Genomic DNA, 23,961 nt, shown 5'->3' with positions numbered 1-23,961 from the left:
TAAATTTTGGTCCCTTCTGTTTCTTATTAATTTTTCAAAAGATCTTTGATTACCGCTTCTTTTAGAATATTTTAATTTCTTTGTCAATTTTTTCCCGGAAGTTAGTTTTTCTGATCTTATTTCCTCATTTTGAAAACAATTACTCTCATGTGGGAGCTTAAAACATGCTGCTGAAAACTCAGTATTTACTCTACTTTGTCGTTTATTTGTAACATCATTCATATCAACAGCTACAGTTTTTTCTAAGTCATTCGCACTATCCTGTATTTTATCCATATCTCTGTCTTTTTCATGACTTGATAAAAGTGAAGTATTTTGACTATTTTCGTTATAACTTTGTTTATATGACGTTTTCCACATACTTGTCTTTTCTGGATTGGATTTCTTAATTAGTCTCTCTTTCTCCGTTCCTTTCAGCTTCTTTTGTTTAATCTGAATATTATGACATACTCAATTACTGCAATCTAGGGGACAATGGAATTTTTTTTAAACTTACGTCTGCTTCTTCATCAGAACTATCACTTTCATCAGATGAACCTCTAAAATGGAAATACAGTTTGTGACATTAAAAATAATATTATAGTTAATGCATAACACAGTTTAACTTACTTTTCTAAACTGACATCACTCATATCACCATAATCTTTAGGTGATAAGCAAATAGTGCATAAACGACCAATATCAGAGAAGCATCGGACGCAGTACACTCCTGGACATTTCAAAGTTTCACAGCTAAAATCAGTTAAATATGTATACTTATTCTATCACATAATTATGTTATCTATTTATTAATCATGAGTCACGTTATGCTTTAGGTTTTTTAGTTTACCAAAAATGTATCTGGTGGTTACGTATATACGAGTCTAAATAAAGTAAATGAGAAAGTAATGTACGTCAAATGTATTGCTACCTTTAGCAAATTTTATCTATAAGCTGGTTAGTTTGTTAGGTAACAACAATATTATGTAAACATACAATATATGTTACATCAAATGAAGCAATCACTAGAAAAATTAAAAGTAAAAAATCAGTACGTAAATTGGACTATATTGCAATACTTTATTAATTTCGTGTCTGAGTCACTCAGTTCTTCGAATGTGCTACACAATAAGCAATGAAGATTCTTCGGAAGTGTACCAAATACATATCTGAGACACCAGCATCTTAAAATCGTTTGAAGGAATATTGATTACTAGGTTTTAATAAGGAAAAAGAACACAATACTACTACTATAAATTCGTACGATTTATTTTAATATCATATCAAAAATCGACCGTTCCAGCGGGGACCTGCATCTCCGACAGACCGTGTCGGTGCTTTAGCCAATAAGCTATGGAACTATGTACCCGTTAGATCGAAATTTTTGATACGTTTTTATTTTCGGTTCTAAACGACCGCGGCGCCATCATAACCTCATGTATCAGCATACACGTAATAGCGTCGCCGTTGGAACGGTCGATTTTTGATATGATATTTAAAAAAAGTGACTAATACTATAAGTTTTATTTACGGCATTATAGAATCTATCCAGTAACGAAATGTTAGATTTTCGTCCGACGAATATTTATATTCACGGTGGAGTTTTCTCCTAGCAAACTTCATAAAACTAGCTGCAAAAGGAAGAAGTCGATTTTCTAATTATTCTCAACTTTTGTTTCATGTATTATATACGTTCTATTTATTTATTCTAACATTTATTAAAAAATTTGTGATAATATCACTATTAGGTCATTACTACAAGCCATCGGAAAATGCGGAATCTTCGATGACAAAAAAATTTGATGTTAAAAAATATTTAGAACTAGAAACATATAGATATATTATTTTGACTAGCCCGTTGGCGCAGTTTGTAGTGACCCTGCTTTCTGCTTCGAGGGTTATAGGTTCGATTCCCACATTGAGTCTGAGTGTAATATAAATATTTACTTATATATCTATACATGTATTATTTATAAGTATGTTGATCGAAAAAAAAAAATGAAGCTATACCAGTCGGCTGTTATATACACAATATTACACAAGCTTTGGGTTGCTTACTTTAAGAACAGACGACCGTGTGTGTATTGTGTAGATATTTATTTATAATTATTAATATCTGAAAAAAAGTGGAATTTTTACTCGATTCTTAATTAAAGTTTTAAGAGAATTGACCTCTAGTCCTCAATATATGATTGTAAAGCCAGACAGCTCTTGTCTTCGCCCGATCAGGTTGGTAGTGTCCCATAATAACATGACGGAACCGAAGTCCATACGGTTCAAATAATGCAAAGAACCACAGAAAAACTATGAGTATAGCTATAAAACAAAAAAAATAATCAATATTACTTATGAAAGTCTGGTCTAGATGAGGATTCAAAATCATGACAATACATTTCTTGCAAAATTTAATTTAGACCTAAAGTTTATAGGAGGACAACGAAGTGGTTGACAATAAAAGTTCTGGTGATATTAAGAAGAAAGTTAGTGAATTAAGCTTATGATTTCAATTATAGTGTGGATTTGGTTGTGGATATTCCACACTTAATTATAAAATGCTAACCGATTTGAGCATAGCGTTGTAAGTCAGGTGGAAATGGGTTAGGAAGGCAATTTACAGTTGTCGGTTTTCGTGACAGGAATGGTGATGTTATAGATTTCAATAACGAACTAATAAAATCTCGAACTATTCCATTTCCTGATACATAAACGCCAGCGTCGGAGGGACCAGCTGAAATAAACGTTATTTTAGGAACAAAAACTTTTGCAAACATTATTTAGGAAGGGCAATGTGAGTCCCCGATTTCGGATAAATCTTATTTTTTTTAAACAGTAACTAACTGCTTGAACTTTTACGCTTGACTTCGATAATATTTATTTACATTTCATTCCATATACGTATTATTATGTAATTACCTTGTCAAACATATATCAACTAAATAAATGCGAAAACTTAAACTTTTTGGTATGTTGCATTAGTCTCATTTTAAGAGATTATAATTCATAAGTAGTCTAATTATCAAAAAATTAACATATTACAATTTGTATCAGAAGCATAAATAAAGTCTTATTAAGTGCATGTGAATTTAAATTCGATCATATAAAGATACCTACTTTGGCTTTATAACGAAAACTTAATAACGGTGAATTAAATTCTTATGTTTAGGAGCTATCTGTAATGCTTGCACTTCTATATCGTGAGCAAAAACACATTTATAAACATCAGACAATATTATACAAACGTGAAAAAGGCGTCTGTCTTTCGCCATGATAACGTATCGTCATCAAAACCCAATACAAACTGTAATCAGCCACCATGTGTATCGAGAGTTTGAAAGTTGTAATTGCCATGAAAACCATCGAACGAGTCAAATAAATCTTCTCTGATGAAACGAGACGGAATGATGAAATCTAAAAGTTATAAGTTTTGTAGTAAATATATGAATTGTGCAATAACATTTTATATTTTGTACTAGCGACCCGCCCCGGCTTCGCACGGGTGCAATGCTGATATTAAATATACTACAGAATGTCTTTATTTATAGTATGAAATTCTAACTGCAGTACAACAACAACCAAGTAACAAGTCTCATACAGTTGCTCCTAAATAGGTATACACTACGTCAAATGATTATTTTTTTAAGGAAATTGATTTGGAGTAGCAATTTTAAAGACATACAGTGTAGTCGTAGCAACTGGTGGTTGCGGTAATGATTTAGGATTCTATGTCACGACAAATTTTTGCACAGGCCATAAAGATGTCAGTCGTGCTCAGATATTTCAGACCTCAAATACAGAATTTTTATATTACTAGACGACGATGACTTTAAGGCGTTTATTAATCTATTTATTATTATCTCTGGAGCTATCCTATTTAGATATTGTACATTCTACCAGGGTTATATGATCGACACTATAAGTGATAATGTATGACACTAGCAATCATCTATATGTATAAAAATGAATGTCTATCTGTATGTCCTTTATAGAATTGTAAGCTATGCATTTGATTATGTCATTATCTTCAGCAAAGTGTCGCGCATGAGCCCACAAAGGTTTCTGAGTTGATACGACCAAAAAAAAATCGTAGTAAAGCGCGCAGGGCCCGACTAGTATAACATAGAAATTTGATTAAAAACTAACGCAAATATATTTGGCCTGTTCTCGTCTGTTCAGGGGTAATACGGTTTCACGCCCCTCTTTATATCGTTTAAAATCTAATTCACGTAATTCTTTAGTGACATAGATGTTGTCAAAGCGAGATCGTGTCTCGAACATATGTTGATAGTATTTAGCCCTGAAATTGGTATTTACTTTAAATAATAAACAAACACGCCATGGAATAAAGGCAACAAACAATCTGTGGCTTAGAAGCTATCAATGATTATTAGAAAACGGTGTGCATAAGCAAAACTTGAATAGTGACAAATTAGTTACATTTGTGTATGATAATTATTTTAAAATTCAAAAAAAAAATGTATGTCATCGAGTAGCACAATAACTATCTATATAAATAAAAATAATTGTTGTTAAGCGCATAATGCAAGAATGGCTCTACCAATTCGGCTAATTTATTTTTTTGTATGTTCCTTATGGCATGGACGGTTTTATACAAAAAAAAAAAAAATTAAAGCAAAATGTTACTATAACGTTTGACAGAACGAAATCTGTCCGGGCAGCTAGTTACTAATAATTATAATCTGCTCATTTAAGTCTATTAGATATTTCCATTGACTTACACATGACAGAAATTAGTTTGTTACTCAATAAAACAGAAAAAAAAACAATCACAAAACAAATTAGTAACCGAAAAATAATAAGCAATAAAAACAAGCTGGTGATACAGGAACTCCAAGACAACCAAGTCAGCAAAGGATCAGCCCTTTTCCTGATCTCAGTGACGATACCAGCAGCAATCTGACTGGGCGTGCTCTTATCATTGCTACTGTAGGAATAGATGTGATGAAACTGTGCGTTGACGAAGAATGTACTATTGATGCGAGTAATATAATTTCTGACTCCTGAAAACAAAGGACATATTACTCATTTGTATTTGTATAATAACAATAAGTATCAAAATTATCAACTATATTCGTATATGTCAATACTTAAACATAATAATATATAATAAGCAATAAAAAAGTGTGTGTGTACTTATGTGCGCATGTAGGAAGTTATACTTTATTGGCGAGCTAACTTCACGTTGCCAACTTCTTTTTCGTTGACTAACTTCAGGGTGTCTTTTTTTATTTATTTATTTTTTATTTTATTTATTTAATTTTTATTTTTTATGACATAATTTTTCCCTAACGCGCCAAAAGAAGTATAACTTAAAAAGCATGTTAAAATAAGCATGTTTTTAATAGATAAACTCTAAGACTACAATATACGGAATCTTTCCACCATTATATTTTCCATGTTTTTAAAACACATAATATTAAGTTGAAACATAGTCGCCAAGTAGCGAAACCATAGAAGTAAAGATAATGTAAGATAGGCATAATAGCGAAGTATTTCTAATAGTAATGTGTTATCAAATTACAAATGGTAATAAACAATAAGACGAGACTCTGTTCAATGTTTTAAGATTTTCACCTGATTCATTTTTTTTTTTCTATCAAATCAATCAATTTTTCAATACTCGTTCAGCTTTCGAAAATCTATCATCTACGCCAACGCGTAAAAAAGGATCTTATAAAAGTATGATATTCCCAATATATCACCTGTACCTACCCTGCCTGTAATATCCACACAAAGCTTAATCCACCACACTGCTGCGAGTTGGTGGATATATTCCGTACTATTGGTAACGATCGCTATTAGGTATACATGATAACAATCGGGACCGACGGTTTAACGTGCTTTCCGAGGCACGGTGGAAAGACCCATAAGGACTGCACAAAAACCCAGACCACGGCAAACATCTGAACTACTTGAACCCGCAACTGCCAGCGCAACAGTCACAAATCAGTGCTGTGACCGTTGCGCCAAGGCGTCGTCAATCCCATAGTCCCAATATATCTGCAATGTTAAATTTAAGCAGTAGTCAAAAATTATTACTTCTCTTAATTGTAGCAGAAAATGAAGTACTCGCGTAATCGGGAACAATACAAATAGACTTATTCATTTGCATTGTCAAACACGCTGACTTTGCAGCGGGGTCGTTGCAAAGCCAAGCAAGATCTTTTCCTAAGCTCTTCCTACAATTCATCATTCCTCTGTTGATTGCTTCAACACAATGATCGTATGGAGTTCCAAATTTTCGAGTGCAAATATCAACGATTGAATTCAACCAAGAATATGATGATTGAATTACGTCTCCTGAAAGAAATGTATGTCAAGTCCTCTGTTCCGCCTTAATGATGTCAGTATGTAATTTTCTATTGCATTAATTGCAAATCGATACCGGAAGGTTATAACGCTATGGAAACGTAAGTGCTTCTCGGAATAATAAATATGAATTTTTCCATTTAATTTGTTATGTTTATTTTAAAAAGTAATGAATTATTTATTGTCTTTTACATTGTGATCAAATTATCCCTATTTTAGGCCCTCTTTCATTCATTGTTTAGATTGAAACTTTTTATAAAAGTTCAAGTTATTACATCGTGTATCGTTCAATGCCTTCATAATTGTCTTTTTTTATCTTTGGAATTTTAACTATTTATTTGTGTGACCAATTAAAACCTACGAAAACTCGTAAAGTTTGCATTTATTCGTAACGTTTTTCCTCTAATTTGTATTTCTATTCCAATTGTTCTTTACCCGCATTAATTTGAGGGAAAATATAGCCTTCCTCGGTAAATGGACTATCTAACACAAAAATAATTTGTCAATTAAAACCAGTAGTTCCTGAGATTAGCGCGTTTAAACAAACAAACAAATTTTTCTTCTTAATATGAGAGATGACGAGTAGATGTATAGATTTGCTCGCAATAATTATCGCATTTAATAGCAAATTTTCGATTATTTTTATCTATCTACATATATACTCGGGCGCGATAAATGCGGTTTTTCTCGTGTATACAAGATCCCGATTTCGCAAAAATTCCGGGATAAAAAGTAGTAAAGTAGCCTACAATATGTTGCTTTACAGTCTTGTCTATCTTCTAGTTAAAGTCCAACCCCAAATCAATTCAGTCGTTCCAAAGATTAGCCTGGACAAACAGAAAGACAGACAGACAAAACTTTAAAATCGTTTGTTTGTGTTTTGGTATCGTCCAAATATCTTTATATGCACTTCAAAATGCACAGTTATTTTGAAATCACACTTCAATTTTATTATTAATTAGCGAGAACAAACAGATATACAACAGACAGACAGACAGACAAAAATTATAAAAAATGTTATTTTGGTATATGTACCGTGTATAACATACATATGAATTTAGTAAAAAGCAGTTATTTTAATATTACAAACAGACACTCCAATTTTATTTATTTGTATAGAGTTATTCATAAAGAATAAATGCCTCTATTATTTACTTTTAATAATATATTTAAATAAAATTAAACGTACCACAAATAACTTATCACTCAATAAAATAGAAATAAAATTACCAATACTAATAGCCAATGTACTTATTTTCGATATAATCCTGTTCATTTTAGAAGTGACTCGTTTCATCTCATCCACCATTAACTTTATAGACTCCTTCATTGCGTTGAAAGGTTTTTTGATGGTCTCTGTATAGTGTCTAGCAATCGTTTTTATTTGTTCCTAGAGATATAATAAAATTTTATTTTACTAAGATTATATTAAAAAACATTTTATTGATGTATGTGTTGTTTTGTATTTTGTACAATACAAAATTGAATATTAAGGTATCTGGGAGAAAAAGTTAAAATTTTTACATATACACACATACACACATCAGCCCATCGCAGTCCACTGCTGGACATAGGCCTCAACAAGTTTGCGCCAAAAATGGCCAAACAATTAATCCATGATGTGTGTGGCCAGTTATGATTTTGCAACGACATATACACGGTCATATAACAAACCGAAAAGTATACACGTTATAAATTCTTATTAATTGTATGTAATTTATTTTTTTATTTTTTTAGGACTGTGTGGTTACGGCCGCAAAAAATATAGCCACCTTCTCTCTTCCCGTGGGTGTCGTAAGAGGTGACTAAGGCATAATACAGTTCCACTATCACCTTGGAACTTAAAAAATCGACCGATGGCGGGATAACCATCCAACCGCTGGCTTTGAAATACACAGGCCGAAGATGGACAGCAGCGTCTTCGGTGCGACAAAGCCAGCCCCGCGCTCACCAACCCGCCTGCCCAGCGCGGTGACTATGGGCAAAACACATGAGTTCACGCCATTTTCGGTGCGAAATTGTGGAGTCCTATGTCTAGCAGTGGACTGCGATTGGCTGAAGTGAATCCAGTAGTTTGTATTAAACCAGTAATAATCTCAAACTAATTCACATATTAACCAATATACTCGTACCTAGAACTCTATAATTCAAAGAAGCGATAAAACTATTTCGTTTTGCACGGCAGCATAATGCAGTATTAACGATCCATGTCTACGTATTTTTCGTCGCAAATTTGAAGTAAAGCCTTCACTTCAAATAACCAAAAATTATTTAATTCAAATATACGATCAAAGTTTTTTAAGACTTACATGGCGTTAAAGATTTCTAAAGAGTGTATAAGAACAAATATTACGAGTACAACATTAGAATTTTACAGTCAAGTAGCATAACACATTTTGTATATCTATATGTATAACTAAGATCATAACCGACGACCACTGATATGAATTGTCAACATTAAATTCTTTAAAAATAAAGTAAAAGTAATAATACTATATATACGTATCCTTGTAGTCAATAACAGCCCTAAAACTATTATAAATGTAAAGTAGTCGAATTGCAACTTGAAGGTTATTATTACATTGTAGAACATTATTCTTTGTTCTAGTTGTATTTATTTTTTCAACACATTTTTTGCAAGCTAACGACTTGAACTGATGCCTATAAATATCAAATAAAGTAAAAAAAGCTATTCAATATGTTTAATTAAGGAAAATAATTGCAAATTCAATTTTAAAATAGCTTCTTTGTTTAAAATATTTTCAGTTTACGTAGCACCGGTTTTGCAGTGGGAAAGCACTTAATTGATTTATATTAATTTTTTTTATTAATTCCTATAATCGTATTGTGTAGATTGTTCAAAATCAATGTATTACCGATACAGTAATTTCATGTTCTTCAGAACTAAACGTTAATGTCGATCGTTTTTTATATGATGAATATTTAAAAAAGTCAACTAAACATAAAAACGACTTATTACTACGATAAATGTAGAAAACAATAAAATGATTGCTGAAATTTTACCTGACTACACGCCATTGACTCGGTCAAAACTTCGGAATTCCTGAAAGTATTCGTAGCGGGGCCGGTAAGTATGAGAACCAGAGCGTAGCACGTCAGAGTGTAGCGACCGACGCGGGAAAATAGCTGCGGGATTAGCAGAAACACCAGACACCTGATGAAGAGGATATTAATTAGCAGAACTATATCTTATAAATTACCTAATGCTCGAAAAAGTCCTCGAAACTCCTTATTGTAACAATCCTCTGAATTTTTCCACAATTTTTCCATTTATGTAATTTTGTACAGATCAATAATACCATGAATGACGAGATCAGTTAAGTTAGGTAGTTACAAATTACCTATTTTTTGTTGTCTAAATAAGTCTTAATCTATACTCACAATAAATCGACAAAAGGGTTAAGTTCTTACATTGAAGATTTTTATTTATTTACTAGCTGACTCGGCAAACGTTGTCTTGCCGCTAAACGCTATTTAAAAATAGGGGTTGATTGTAGAGGGTTGAAAATTTAGGGTTGTATGTATTTTTTAATGTTGTATCATAAAAAGATAATAAAAAAAATAATAATTTATCTAAAAATTAAAAAAAAAATTAGGTGTGGACTACCCTTAACATTTAGGGGGATGAAAAATAAATGTTGTTCGATTCTCAGACCTACCCAATATGCACACAAAATTTCATGAGAATCGGTCAAGCCGTTTCGGAGGAGTTTAACTACAAACACCGCGACACGAGAATTTTATATATTAGATTTATTTATTTATTGCTATAAATATACTACCATTACAGGTTTATTACTTAATACATACTAAAATATTGTAACCAAAACAACCACTAACCATAACATATAATAAATTAAGCAGCTCTTGTGAATTAAGATGTTTAGGAAAAAAATTGTAGGTACTTTTATAATTGATACTGAAGCCAAAAATGTTTTCTTTTAGATTAACTAGTGTAAACTAAGCCTTTTAGACATACATTCTAATTTACTATGATTTGATTGGTCAAGGGACTCGACTAAGCTTAGTAACAAAAATGCGTCATTATATTTTCTTAACATGAAAACAATATAGTTATAATGCATTAACATATCGCGATATTACATTTATTCTTTCTGTATAGATTGCCTTATTAATATTTCCAGATCTGCGGTTTGAAAGTTAAGAATTTACAGGCATCTTAACGTTAAGTAATAGATCGATATTACTTGAAGCAGGAATTTAATTAATGAATAAGTTGGCAATCACGAACGAAGTCACGAATACAAACAGTGGAAACTATACATGACCCTATTACTCGCACCATGTTCGATAATTTCCACAAACTCTACGTGTCAATCACTACGCCTTCTTACTGAAATAATAATTTTGAATTGATTTTGACGTCAATTCAACTCACCTTTTATTTATTTTATTTTTATTTTATGTCACTAGGTCGGCAAACAAGCGTACGGCTCACCTGATGGTAAACGATTACCGTAGCTTATAGGCACCTGCAACACCAGAAGCATCGCAAGCGCGTTGCCGACCCAATCCCCAATCCCACCAGGAGCTCTGGTCACCTTACTCACCAACAGGAACACAATACTGCTTGAAAACAGTATTATTTTGCTGTGATCTTCTGTAAGGTCGAGGTACTTACCCTAGTCGGGCTGCTCCATATTTTGAGCAGGAAATTCCTGCTGTGACCTAACAATGAGGAACAATCCCAATAGACTTTTTAAAGAGGTATAAATATCTGTATTCGAGATTAGACTTCAGAAGCACCCCAACGAGCCCACCAAGTAGCTATTTTACAGTAATAATAATAAATAAACGCTTAACACTCAACGGCCCCCAGTAGGATTTTCTCCTGTGTCGGGGTCCGGAAACACACACAATACACAAGCACAACGCCCAGACCACGACAAACATCTATATGGCTGGTACAAACGTCCAGCCAGTCTATGACCGCTGCGCCAACGCGTCATCAAAAGAAACAAGTTACAAACAACAGTTTACAAATTATATTAGTTTTTAATAAATTAATTGTAGTTAATGTGAAACTGATTCTGAATGTCAGTCATCTGCATCATCAGTATCTGGCGAAAAAATCTTCAGAAAACTTCATAAACTTCATAAAATAGATATAGGTACTCAACTTTACTTTTAGCGTGGGAGTTATTACACAGTAAGATTTGGATTGCCTTAATAAAGACAGATGACTTGTGACGTCATGCCTACATCAAGAATAAAGCGTTTCTTATTGATTTGCTTGTCTACCTTATCGCTAATATTATTAAGTGACGCCTATATTATAGTCGAGTAACTGTATTCAATGCATCATAAAAACGACCGACAGAATCGTCTAGACGGGGCAATCTTGTGGGGGAGGTGGGGGGTCGTGAGGGAGTGAATAACATAGCCTGTGAGGCCATATTATTCGCTGGGATCACGCTAATAAGTACGATTTTAATGGATGAACCATAAAATATGAACATATACTATATTTTGTAGTGAATAATAATAATAATATTCTTTATTGCACACCATTAAAAGATACAAATAAAAGTAGAATAATTAGAGGAAGATGTACAAAGGCGGTCTTATCGCTAAAAGAGCGATTTCTTCCAGACAACCTTTGGGTATAGGACAGCGCATAGAAAAGCGGTTAGGAAGTGTACAAATAATTGTGAATATATGTTACTAGCTGTGCCCGCAGCTTCGCCCGCGTTGAAATTAGTGTGTCACAAAGTTTTCCCGGCAAACTTCCAGTGAAATTCTCATCAAAATTAGCTTAGCCGGTTCGTAAACCTTCCTGTTGCCAATGGTGGAGCTCTCTCTCCAATGGTAAAACCGCATGAAAATCTGTTCAGTAAATTTTGAGCGAATCGATCACATACACTTTTGGGAACTTTGTTTTATAATAAATTAACTGTTGCCCGCGATTACGTCCGCATGGTTATGAAGATATACATTACTATTAAGATGTTTAACGCAAATTATTTTTTTATTTCAGTCACTTGAAATGCATATCAAACTGAGTAACTTTTTAAAAGGCACAATTTAGTATAATTTAATAGTTATTTTTATAAAACCTCTCTATACACCACATTTTTAGTTTTATTTTCAGGCTGTATATGTTTCATACAAACTATCAACCCCAATTAAACCCCCTTAGCAGTGGAATATCGTAAAACCCGTTCTTAGCGGACGTCTGCTAACTATAATCTACCTCCCTGCCAAATTTTATCTTTGTCCAACCTGGATGGATAGACCATCCAGCGGTTTTTGAGTTCTCGTGATGAGTGAGCTAGTGACTTTTCTCTTTTATATGTATAGATTACGATGCATTATTTGGACACCTCCTCACCATCTATAGAGCATATATTTTAAATTTCAAGTCTCTTACTTCAAAAACATAAGACTCTCATACAAACTTCCAAACCCCGTTTTATCCCCTTAAGGGAGTTACTTTCTAAAGATACATTCATTATTTGGATACCTTCTCACCATCTAAAGAGCGAACATTTTAAATTTTAAGTCTCTTACTTCAAAAACATAGGACTTTCATACAAACTTTCAACCCCCGTTTTACCCCTTTAGGGATCGAATTTCGTAAAACCCGTTCTTAGCGAATGTTTACGCCCTAAGGAGCCTATCTGCCAAATTTCAAGTTTGTAGGTGTTATAGTTTCGGAGATTTCGTGATGAGTGAGTAAACCTACCATCCCCCGTTTTAACCCCAAAAGGGAGTTGATTTCTAAAGATACATTATTTGGACACCTTCTCACCATCTACAGAGCATACATTTAAAATAGGACTTTCATACAAACTTCCAACCCCCGTTTTACCCCCTTAGGGACCGAGTTTCGTAAAATCCGTTCTTAGCGAATGTCTACGTCCTATAAGTAACCTAGTTGCCAAATTTTAAGTTTGTAGATGTTATAGTTTTGGAGATTTCGTGATGAGTGAGTCAACCTACGATCCCCCGTTTTAACCCCAAAAGGGAGTTGATTTCTAAAGATACATTATTTGGACACCTTCTCATCATCTATAGAGCATACATTTTAAATTTCAAGTCTCTTACTTCAAAAACATAGGACTTTCATACAAACTTTCAACCCCCGTTTTACCCCCTTAGAGGTTGACTTTCGTAAAATCCGGTCTTAAAGGATGTCTACGCTCTATAAGGAACCTACCAGCCAAATTTCAAGTTTATAGCTGTTACAGTTTTGAAGATTTTGTGATGAGTGAGTCAACCTACCATCCCCCGTTTTAACCCCAAAAGGGAGTTGATTTCTAAAGATACATTATTTGGACACCTTCTCACCATCTATAGAGCATATACATTTTAAATTTCAAGTCTCTTACTACACAAACATAGGACTTTCATACAAACTTCCAACCCCCGTTTTACCCCCTTAGGGGTTGAGTATCGTAAAATCCGTTCTTAGCGGATGTCTACGTCCTATAAGGAGCCTACCTGCCAAATTTCAAGTTCGTAGGTGTTATAGTTTCGGAGATTTCGTGTGACCTTTCGCGTTTATATATATTATAGATAAATTAGAATCTTGATTTATTTCATTAGTAAAACGATGAATTTCACTTCTGTTGGGCTATTAAAGTATTATTTTATTATTTCTATTATTCTGCCGCAACTATGCTGCCGGTCTATGATTAGACGGATTCATATATTTATATTTCCTTTGTAAAAAGCTTAATGAGTTTTGTAACCACAGTTTGTAACTAATTCAGAATTGTAAATAGGTATATAGGTAATATTAGTACATACTTTAGAAACACCGAAATAAAAAGTTACCACCCCAGTAATAAATAAAGCATAATTTCACAAAACTTTGGTCTGTAAAACTTAGGCGCTTAGAATCAGATAACTAATTCCTTAGAAGAACACTTATCATCAAAAGTTAGTTGAGTGTTGATTGTTTATACTTGTATTTGTACTACAGTTATTCTATATAAATAAAAATGAATGTTGCTAAGCGTATAACTCGAGAATGGTATGTTATTCCTAAAATACTCCTCCGAAACGGCTGGACAGATTTTTATGAAATTTTGTGTGCATATCGGGTAGGTCTGAGAGTCGGCCAACATCGCTATTTTTTATGCACCTAAGTTATAATGGGGGGGGGGGGGTTAAGGGGTTTAATAATATGGCAAAACAACGTCAGCTAGTGGTTTATACATTGAAGTAACTATCTGTAAATACTTAGTTCTTAAGTTGTGCATTGTATTCGTTATTTATTACTAAAAAGCTAAATGATTAGTAAATTACAAATTATTTTCGCATAATAATTTATATTATTGAAGCTCCCCTTCGAAAAAGTAGAAGATACACACTTCAAATAATTTCTCAAAATATTGAATGTAGGTATGGTAGATTCATTTATACGAGTGGCATTATTTGCCGTTACTACTAAAACTAAATGGTACTGTAAAAGCGTTTCTACTATACTACCTACTTAGTTTCGCCGTAGCAAAGCCATTAAAATTTTAATAGTCTGAAAATGGCTCCAACAATAAAACGGTACACGGGTTATTCATAGAATTTTCTCGAACATTCTCGACGACTGGTAGGAGGCGGACAGAGATTTTCAACCTATGGTGATCGGAAATTTCAGACCACTTCTGAGTGATTACGAAAAATATATAGAATACGATTATAAAAGTATTTAATTTAACGTAAATTACATCATAAAGATGTAATATACAAATAGAGAAGACCATGCTATTAAACTTACATTTTTGAATTAAAAAAAGTTGGCAACCCCTGTTTTCAAAATGTATTGTGGTGTAAAGGTTTGCTGAGAAAAGTCGTTTCGATTTGAAAAGAGAGGTGGAGAACGACCGCTAGTATAGTAATTGTGACACCGATCAATACAGTTTGTTTAGTAATATTACATTAATACACTAGCTGTGCCCGCGACTTCGTCCGCGCGGAATTTAACAAAAAAGTTATTGTTTAGGTCGCAGAATTGTAAAATAAATAAAATTAGCTTACGTTCCTCCTTACTATGTCAGCTATCTGCCAGTGAAAGTCCCGTCATAATTGGTCCAGCCGTTTCGGAGATTAGCCGGAACAAACAGACAGACAGACAGGCAAAAATTGTAAAAAATGTTTTGGTATATGTACCGTGTATACATCCATATGCATTTAGTAAAAAGCGATTATTTTAATATTACAAAGATACTCCAATTTTATTTATTTGTATAGATATTAGTAGGTAGATAGATACTCGTATCAGTTAGAAATGGATTTGATTCAGATTTTACCCATGGGGGTGCTCATACCTGTTACCTGCTTATTAACCGACTTCCAAAAAAAGTGGAGGTTCTCAATTCGATTGTAGGTATTTTTTAATGAATGTTACATGTTGTATGATGGCTTTTTAGCATGCCTCAGAGAACACGTTAAGCTGTCGGTTCCGGTTATATACACCTGATAGCGATTATTTCAAGTAGGGAATATATCTGCCAACTCACAGCGGAGCAGCGTGGTAGATTCAGCCTCTCTTACACGGGGAAAGAAGGATGCTACAGGCTGAATTGTACTGTAATTTTACTTGCTTATTATTATATTAAATAAGCGCCTGTCGTAACACGTCAGATATCAGCGCCACTTTATAATCTTATTTTTACTCTTGTTATATTATCTAACTTAGTCTAGACATTCAGATGTAACAGTAAGATACAACTATTACGAGATACGTGTTGATTTGAATCGATTCCAACCCTAGTTTCGTTTTTGAATCGTTGCGTTCAACATAAGGCGCCGCCGCGCCGTGGCTTTGAATTTGTATTATTGTTGGCCAAGACATCGCTAATCATTTTTTTTTATTTGAAAATATCAAGTTTGTTTATTATTGCCGGTTTTTTTTATTGCTAAATGCCATCGTTTAATAATTAAATATTGCAATAAGACGAAAATACGCAATATAATAAAAATATACAGCTAGATGAAGCTAGTATCTTAATTGATATTTTTTGGTAATCCCATTTTACGAATTTAAGAACATGGATATTATATTTAAGAGTATAGATTATAAAACAGATTAAGAATATGGATTATGATTTGACTCGAAGTAAACACCACAAAGATACCACAGGATACCACAAAAGATAGTCGTGGCAATTGTGGGTGATCGTTAATTTTGTACTGGTGACAGTATGGAATTTCAACATTTACTTTTAAAAATTGATTTTAAAGAAGTTTTACCTACAATAAATTAAGGCTAATAGTTTTAAATTTTGATTTCAAAAGATAGGTATGGTAAGTGGTAATTAAAGTAGATAAGGTATGTTGTCCAATATACATTGGACAATATATGAAATCAATATTAGGTATAGATAGTACCTATCATAGGAAGCTAATGTATACAAAATTTTATTTAATACAAATTTTCTTTAATTAAATTACTTGAAATATTATTCACAACTTTATTCAATCAGCTAAAATAGCCAAGATTTTGTACTGTTGCAAACTGTGTTCAAAGTACGCTTGATAATTGATACTTATGCGTTTGGTAAATTAGTGTTAATTGATGAAAGAGCTAAGCCTTTATTTGAAGAGATATACTAACTAATCAGCTATAACATAACACCAACAGAACTAAAAAAAATCCTTAAATGAGTGCATTTTTAATGTACTAAACTTTATGAGGTACATTTTATCAGCAGTGAACATATAGGTCAATGCATTTCTGATGTTTATCAGTGAGCTTCAGCATAATTTATTTATTTATGTAAATGGGTGTCTCCCTTTTCGCTACTTAAATGCACTGTGATTTATCTTGAGTGTAGTACCTAAACCTGACCAAATTTCGATTCAGCTTGTAACATCCCACTGCTGGGAATAGGCCTCTTTATCCGTGTAGGATAAGGGTCGGAGCTTAATCCACTACGCTGCTACATTGCGAGTTGGCGGTGATATTTCCTACTATAAGTAACGATTAGACGTCTATGATAACAACTAGGACCGACAGCTTAATGTGTTCTTCAAAGCACATTGGGGCAGATACCTAGACTAGAAAGAAATATTTGTACAATTACAAGTAAGGGCACAAGCAATATGTATTTCGAATGATTAAAACTGAACATCTTGCTTCTCTAATATGTGTTCTCTAATTTAGTCCTAAGTAAATAATATATATAATTTTTTTTAATCGTTAAGTTGCATTTAAGACTGATGTATTAAAAACAAATAAATGCAATTTAAGTAATGCCTACCGTGTATTCTAACAACCATATTTTGAATATGTATGTATGAAATATAATCCCTAAGATAAGTTATATATTTAGTTACCTCATTCTGCAACTGAACGCTAGTCCCAGCGTGAGCAACACACCAATAAAAGAGCTCATAATAGTCGCATGAAAGAGCGAAATCGACAATTGGAATACAAAGAATATAAAGCAAAGATATGTTAACATAATTCCACCGAAAAACCCAAAGAAACTCTTCAGTACGAAACTTGGTAGCGCATGTTCTGATTTTAAATAGAAATACAAATTGGATACTGATGAACCGTCCGGAAACCACTGTTTTAACTGTCCCGTCATTTTTCGTTTGGTATTCTGTCCGTAACATCGCCATCTTTGCATTATTGTCTTTTGTGGTATTTCTGTTTTTGAAGTTAGTAGTGAATTAAACTTTTCATTTTCGTATTCTTGTCGATATTTTTCTATTATCCTCGCTTTCCAGAGCGAAGTAAAGTACGCCATTTTTATTGCATTACAATGAAAGTTAGTAATTGCGTAGTTTACGAAATAATGTTCATAAGTATTGTGTTTTCACTTTATTTCATTAATTTCATAATAGCATAATAATAGTAATCACTTTCTGACGGGCCGGTTTTCTTTTATTAAAATGTGGTTCTAGAGGAAAAAGATAATATACAACAAAAAACTTCTTAGACATTAATTTTTTCGGATTTATAAAATAACATATCTTATCTTTTCTTATCACTATAATAAAACTAGTTACGAGTCGAAGTTTGTTGCAGTATTTCACAAAACTGTTACGGGATTTATGAAGTCTGTAATAAAACTTAAACCATTTAAAAACATAGCATCATCTACCGCCCATGCCGTAAAAATCGTTTGCCTTTTATTTCAATCAGGCGAAGCAAAGTAGACCGTAAATAATGTATTGATAACAATAAGACTTAGAATACCTAAGTTCTTAAACAACGATCTTGAACAATCACTAAAACTGGATGTGAAGAATGTAAACACTTTTTTTTAATTTTTTACGCAATTTTATTTCATTTTTTTTATATTGAACGTGCTATTAATGCTAATAAGGATGTCATCTGCTACACAATGAAATTTACTGAGAAACATAATTGAAGGGTATTGACCACGAAACAAAAATTGAAACGAAGTCAACAAATTGCGTTTGGACATAGAAATAAAATTACTTTTTTAAAGTTCAATGACTGGATGAAAATTGTCAATAACAAAATTAAAATGTACTCGCCTAGCTTGCTTGCGGATCTGCGCAGGGTGTTCATTCATAAAACATGCGCAGAACACTGCATTGCTACAAAATCAACTTCACTCTGTAACCGCTCAGGATAAGTATCGGTGATATTTTCATTAATATTTAAATTAATAGTAATGCCTTTGCGCTAATTCGTGCCATACGCGTTATTTTTAGTGTTTAATATACGTGAAAATGTTTAGATGATCGTTGTTTCATTTCTAAGTGATTTTTAGTGTGTGGACCAATTCAGAATATATTGAAAAATCCCGTAAGTGAATTACGCTATATAACAGAAGTAATTAGTATTCCATAAAAAATAAAGTATTGCGCAAATTGAATATTATGTAAATATTGATGCAAATCCTAAAATTCAAGTGTTATTAAACGTAAATTAATTTAAATTACATTTTGCTTTGTTGGAATATCGATAGATTGTATGAAGTGCAAAACCTATACTAACGTACTAAAACTTTTTTATTTGGAAATTTATTTTGTCAATAATACAAATTATAGGTATAGGTACTTTTTCTTATTGTCTTGAACGCGTTTCTGTATGTAAGAAGCTTAATTCTTAATTGTCAAAATTAACAGCTGTTTACAAATAATAAATGACACTTATTAGTTTATAATTTAAACGTACCAGAAATTAAAATTTTATTATATTTATTTTTCATTTATTAATTTTCATAATGTTTCGTATTTTTAATGGATGGAAATGCTTAACATCAGGTAAGTGTATATAAATTTAACAAGTGTGTAGGTATATTATACATTAAAACTCATTGTGGATTTGGCGATCGATTCAAATATTTTTATTATATTCAATGAACGTAGTAATATACACAAATTTCCCAATCAATATAGATAACAGTTTAAATAATTTATGAATAATTCATGTATGATGAATGTTCATTTCATTAATAATAATACCGACCGACATAAATCCGTAAAACGAGTTATATATACCATTCGAATCGCTAGATTTTTCTGCGTCTTTTGGTCTATATCTCATAGCTCTACGATGAGTTTTGTTGTTGCTTAGATATTGCGTGATTTCGGTCAGATCTACATTTTGTGCTTACTAAACAACCAAAAAAGCAATTTAAGAATATCCAGCAGTTACGACATTCTTAATCTTAGGAATATGAACTTAGTGTGGTTTTCAATCATTTAATTTTTCATTCATTTGTATTTACGTATTTTCACTTGTTATGAAATTTTCCTTCGAAACCACTTAGTAGATTTTACCTACAGAACTCAATTGTAATTTATGTAGTTTATATCGCGCGTTTATAATCGATAATTTTAAATCGCTCTCCTGTAAAGTTTACTGAATGTCGCTTAGTAAGGGTTGCCTTTCAAGCGTCGATATGTTCCTTTTTTTAACCTATAAACCAAATAACTAAAACTACTACTAAAACTTTATAATAATGTACCTACTACTACCACCTCAAGTTCTCTACCCTATTTTTGTGCTTTATAACTCTTCTCCTTTGTTTGGATTCATAGCTTTCAATGATGAAAAAATAAGTCTGAGTGACTGAATGATGCTAAAATAACACACAATTATATTTGAAAATGTCTTGTAAACTTGACAATTTTTATAGCCTTACAGCTCTAATGACTTAGTCTATATAATTAAGGTTTTAATAATGTGCTAATATTTAGTTATTTAGTATTGATATTTTTAATATCCAGGAATTACAGTCACATCTAGATTACTTAAACTAATATGACTAAAGATGGTCATAATTTGCTGAGTATAAAAGAAATAGTAGTCTCAGTAAAACTTAAATAAATAAATATCTTATAACATTCACACACGGTCATTTTTTCCTATGATAAGAAACTTAATGCTTGTGTTACTGGAATAGCAAAATATTAATTTTTTTGATAAATATACATAGAAATAATACATATTTAAATACAAATATTACTTAAGTTTTAATAAACATATAAAAAGGTATACATTAGAAGAGTAACACAAATTGCAAAAATATCTATACTCTATACTGTCTATACTACTAACTATTAAGATTGTATTTTCTGTCTGTCTCTCTGTGACAAGGCTGTATTTTGGGACAGTGTTCGCTATATTTTTGAGGAAGTATGAACTTGTAAGGAACTTGCTAGAGGTTTATTTTGAGTAGTGGAGTTTGATAAACTGATATGATAAATAATTAATATGCATTCAATATTTTCTTAAGGTGCAGAATTTTAAAAACTTATGAGCCTGAACTTATAACACATTTTTATTTTTATATAATCTTCATAAATTATAAGCCTATAAGTGCATGTTGTTAGAAGCTGTTTCGATGTAACATTTAAACCATTAACAGCAATGTCAAACCATGACATTGTCAATGCTAATTTAATTAAAAATAAATAGTTTTTGTCTTTATAATCATAAGATCATGTTTTATTATTTATGTATTATAGACAATTCTCAAAAATGATGTTCGTAATAAGTATGTAGTATATAAGTATCATGCAATTTAAATATGTTATTTAACTTCCTTCAAAAAAGGAGGAGGTTCTTAATTTGATTGTATTTTTTATTGTGTTACTTCGTAACTTTGTACTAGGTGTACCGCTTTTGATGATTCTTTTTTTTTAAAATCATAAGCTGGTGCTTTTCATGTGGTTCCATTTAAATTTAATTGAGATCTGACAAGTGCTTATTGAGTTATCTCTGATAATGCGTATGTGCTTGACTATTTATTTTCGTTGGCCATCGTATTATACCTCATAACTTTGTACTGGGTGCACCGATTAAGATGATTCTTATTTTTAAATAAAAGGTAGTATTTTTCATATGGCCCCATATGATTGAGTTCTAGGGAGTACTTTATGAGTTTTCTCTAATGAATCTATTTACTTGACCATTTTTTCGCCTACCTACGTTGTATTACTTGTCGATGTAATTGAAGTCGGTTTTTTTTCGGTTAGTTGTTTGCGAGCAAAAAAGTTATGATTTTTTTTTTCGAAGGCTGTTGTTTGTCATGTTGTTTGTTCATATTTATAGTAGAGTGAGTTCTTACGAGTATTTTTTGAGGTAACTCTGTATGTTCTCATTTACCTAATTGTCAATGTAGTGGTTGACTCGTTTGTTTAGTTTGAGAACAAATAAATATATTTTCATTATCCAATTTATTTTATTCTGCTTACCAAAAATATAATATACTATTTGTTAATATATTTCTCTTGCACACATAATGACAAACCGCGGGAAGCTAATAAAACTTATTATTCCTAGTTAGAATACAATAATATGATTTCGATAATCGTCTCTCTTTGACGTTGTCTTCGTTCGATACAGTGACGTAACGGGCTTAACTCACGCCCGGGGCACAATACCTTTTTAGCCCCCCCCCCCCCATTCGAAAACCATATAATATGTCCAGAATTTTTTTTGCGGAACATTTGGCGCCTCTTTCTAAGTAGCGTCCGGGCATGATGCCCCCCCCCCTGCCCACCCTTCGCTTCGACACTGGTTCGATAATCAGGTTGTAGAGACGGTTAAAATTAGACTGTCTCGCCACTGACGCCCAGGATCTAAACTCTTTATTTCCTCTCAATATTGATAAATCATAGTTCTCAAGTATATATTTGAATATATACAAAAGATAATTGCATTCTAAAATAATATTTAAACAGTTGAGGCTTTCCTAAAGATGGCATCACTGTTTCGCTTAAGAGAAAATTAATAAGTCAAGACCTTTTCCATAAGCTGTTAGCTTAATTAATAGGCATGAACGAGAGGCACGACGGAGCAGGTTTTAGACTGTGTTCTGTTTTTACAAGATTGAATATGTATATTATATATATTGTTACTTTTTTTCTTTTTCAAGTATTAATTTGCTCAAATTATTATTTTTTTTTATTTTGTAAACCATAAAACGTTCACTTTTGCACATTCCAAATTTGTCTGGTAGAGAATGCTTTTAGCAGCATTCCTAAAATTAATGTTTTTAAGGTTCGCAATTTTTTTCAGACTTTTTTGTGTTATAACTTTTTACTGGGTGTACTGATTTTGATGTTTTGTCATGTGGTTCCGATTTGTGTGAGATTCGATGAGTATTTTGAGTTGTCTAACTAATATGACAAAGTTTTTAAAGTGTTTTTGTTTGTCTGTTTGAACGAGCTTCTCTCAGAATCTACTGGTTCGAATTGAAAAATATTTTTGTGTTAGACAGTCCATTTACCGAGTAAGTCTATATAATATTATAGTACGTTTTTTCTTTAAATTAACGCGGGTGAAACCGCGGAGTAGAGCTAGTGACGTCAACTACGCTGATGATAGGTATTCTCATTTTATTACTTACAGATGTAAAATGATCAAAAAGAAACTGCTTGGATGAGCATCTTAGTATTTCGAGGCAGTTTTAGTTTGGTTTCGTTCGTATATAAATTGAATTCATGACAGAAATTTAAAGTGATGAAATAAAAAAGGTTTTTTTTTGTTAGAGTTTCTGTACGACATGCGTTATTTTGAAGGTTAATTGTTTTTCATGATTTATTACTGATTTATAGCGGACCCCCCGCGATTTTGTGCCCTGATATTTTTGTCGACAATATATTGATTTTTTATATAGGTTGTTATCCAGTATTCCACTAGGAATAGGCCTACTGGGAAAACCACGTTACTATTTAATAATAATAAAATAAATTGCTAAAAAAATCAATGCTATCTGAATTTTTCTAATAAATTTGTAAAAATTAAATTATCAAAAATTACCAATTATTCGCCACATTCATAATAGTCAAAAACTTTTGCTTCTTCTTGTTGTTGTTCTTCATGATCATCGTCCTCTTCCTCTTCGTCTTCCTGCTGAGTTCCTCGAAAAGCGATCTATCAGATGTCTCTTCTCCTGATGGCGATTTAACATTGAAACACGACTGGCCTTGTTAATTAATACATACTAATGAATAAGGCAATGCAACTTTCTTGCAGCTGCATTTAGCATTACATCCCTTCTTGCATTTGCAAAAAAATGTGTTGGGGTAATTTTTCGGTGCCTGTAAGAGTAGTCTGCACTGGTAAATCAACGTATGAAAATTTTCAGCTTTACCCTAAATTTTGTATCCTTAACTCTCTTTTTTGGTTGACGTTCGTTAAGTATGTATAAGCCATAGCAAAATAATTATTTT

The 23,961-nt window shown here is 32.3% G+C and overlaps 1 protein-coding gene across 1 annotated transcript; it reads right to left on the bottom strand.

The window, feature by feature from the left end:
• Positions 1 to 44: 44 nt before the first annotated feature.
• LOC123665112 (DC-STAMP domain-containing protein 2-like) lies at positions 45 to 18,047 on the bottom strand. The gene is made up of 12 exons (XM_045599457.1): positions 17,629 to 18,047; positions 9,331 to 9,481; positions 7,537 to 7,696; positions 6,067 to 6,297; positions 4,784 to 4,997; positions 4,120 to 4,273; positions 3,219 to 3,387; positions 2,540 to 2,707; positions 2,152 to 2,295; positions 1,511 to 1,610; positions 610 to 732; positions 45 to 539 (listed from the first exon to the last, which is right to left on the bottom strand). Exons 1-12 carry the CDS (start codon positions 18,045 to 18,047, stop codon positions 455 to 457), a joined length of 2,118 nt encoding a protein of 705 aa, XP_045455413.1. The 3' UTR covers positions 45 to 454.
• Between the last annotated feature and the right edge of the window lie 5,914 nt (positions 18,048 to 23,961).

Source organism: Melitaea cinxia, chromosome 23, assembly GCF_905220565.1.
Source record: "Melitaea cinxia chromosome 23, ilMelCinx1.1, whole genome shotgun sequence".
Classification (NCBI taxonomy): domain Eukaryota; kingdom Metazoa; phylum Arthropoda; class Insecta; order Lepidoptera; family Nymphalidae; genus Melitaea; species Melitaea cinxia.
The sequence above is the reverse complement of the archived record's forward strand: the minus strand, read 5'-3'. Positions and strand labels throughout refer to the sequence as shown.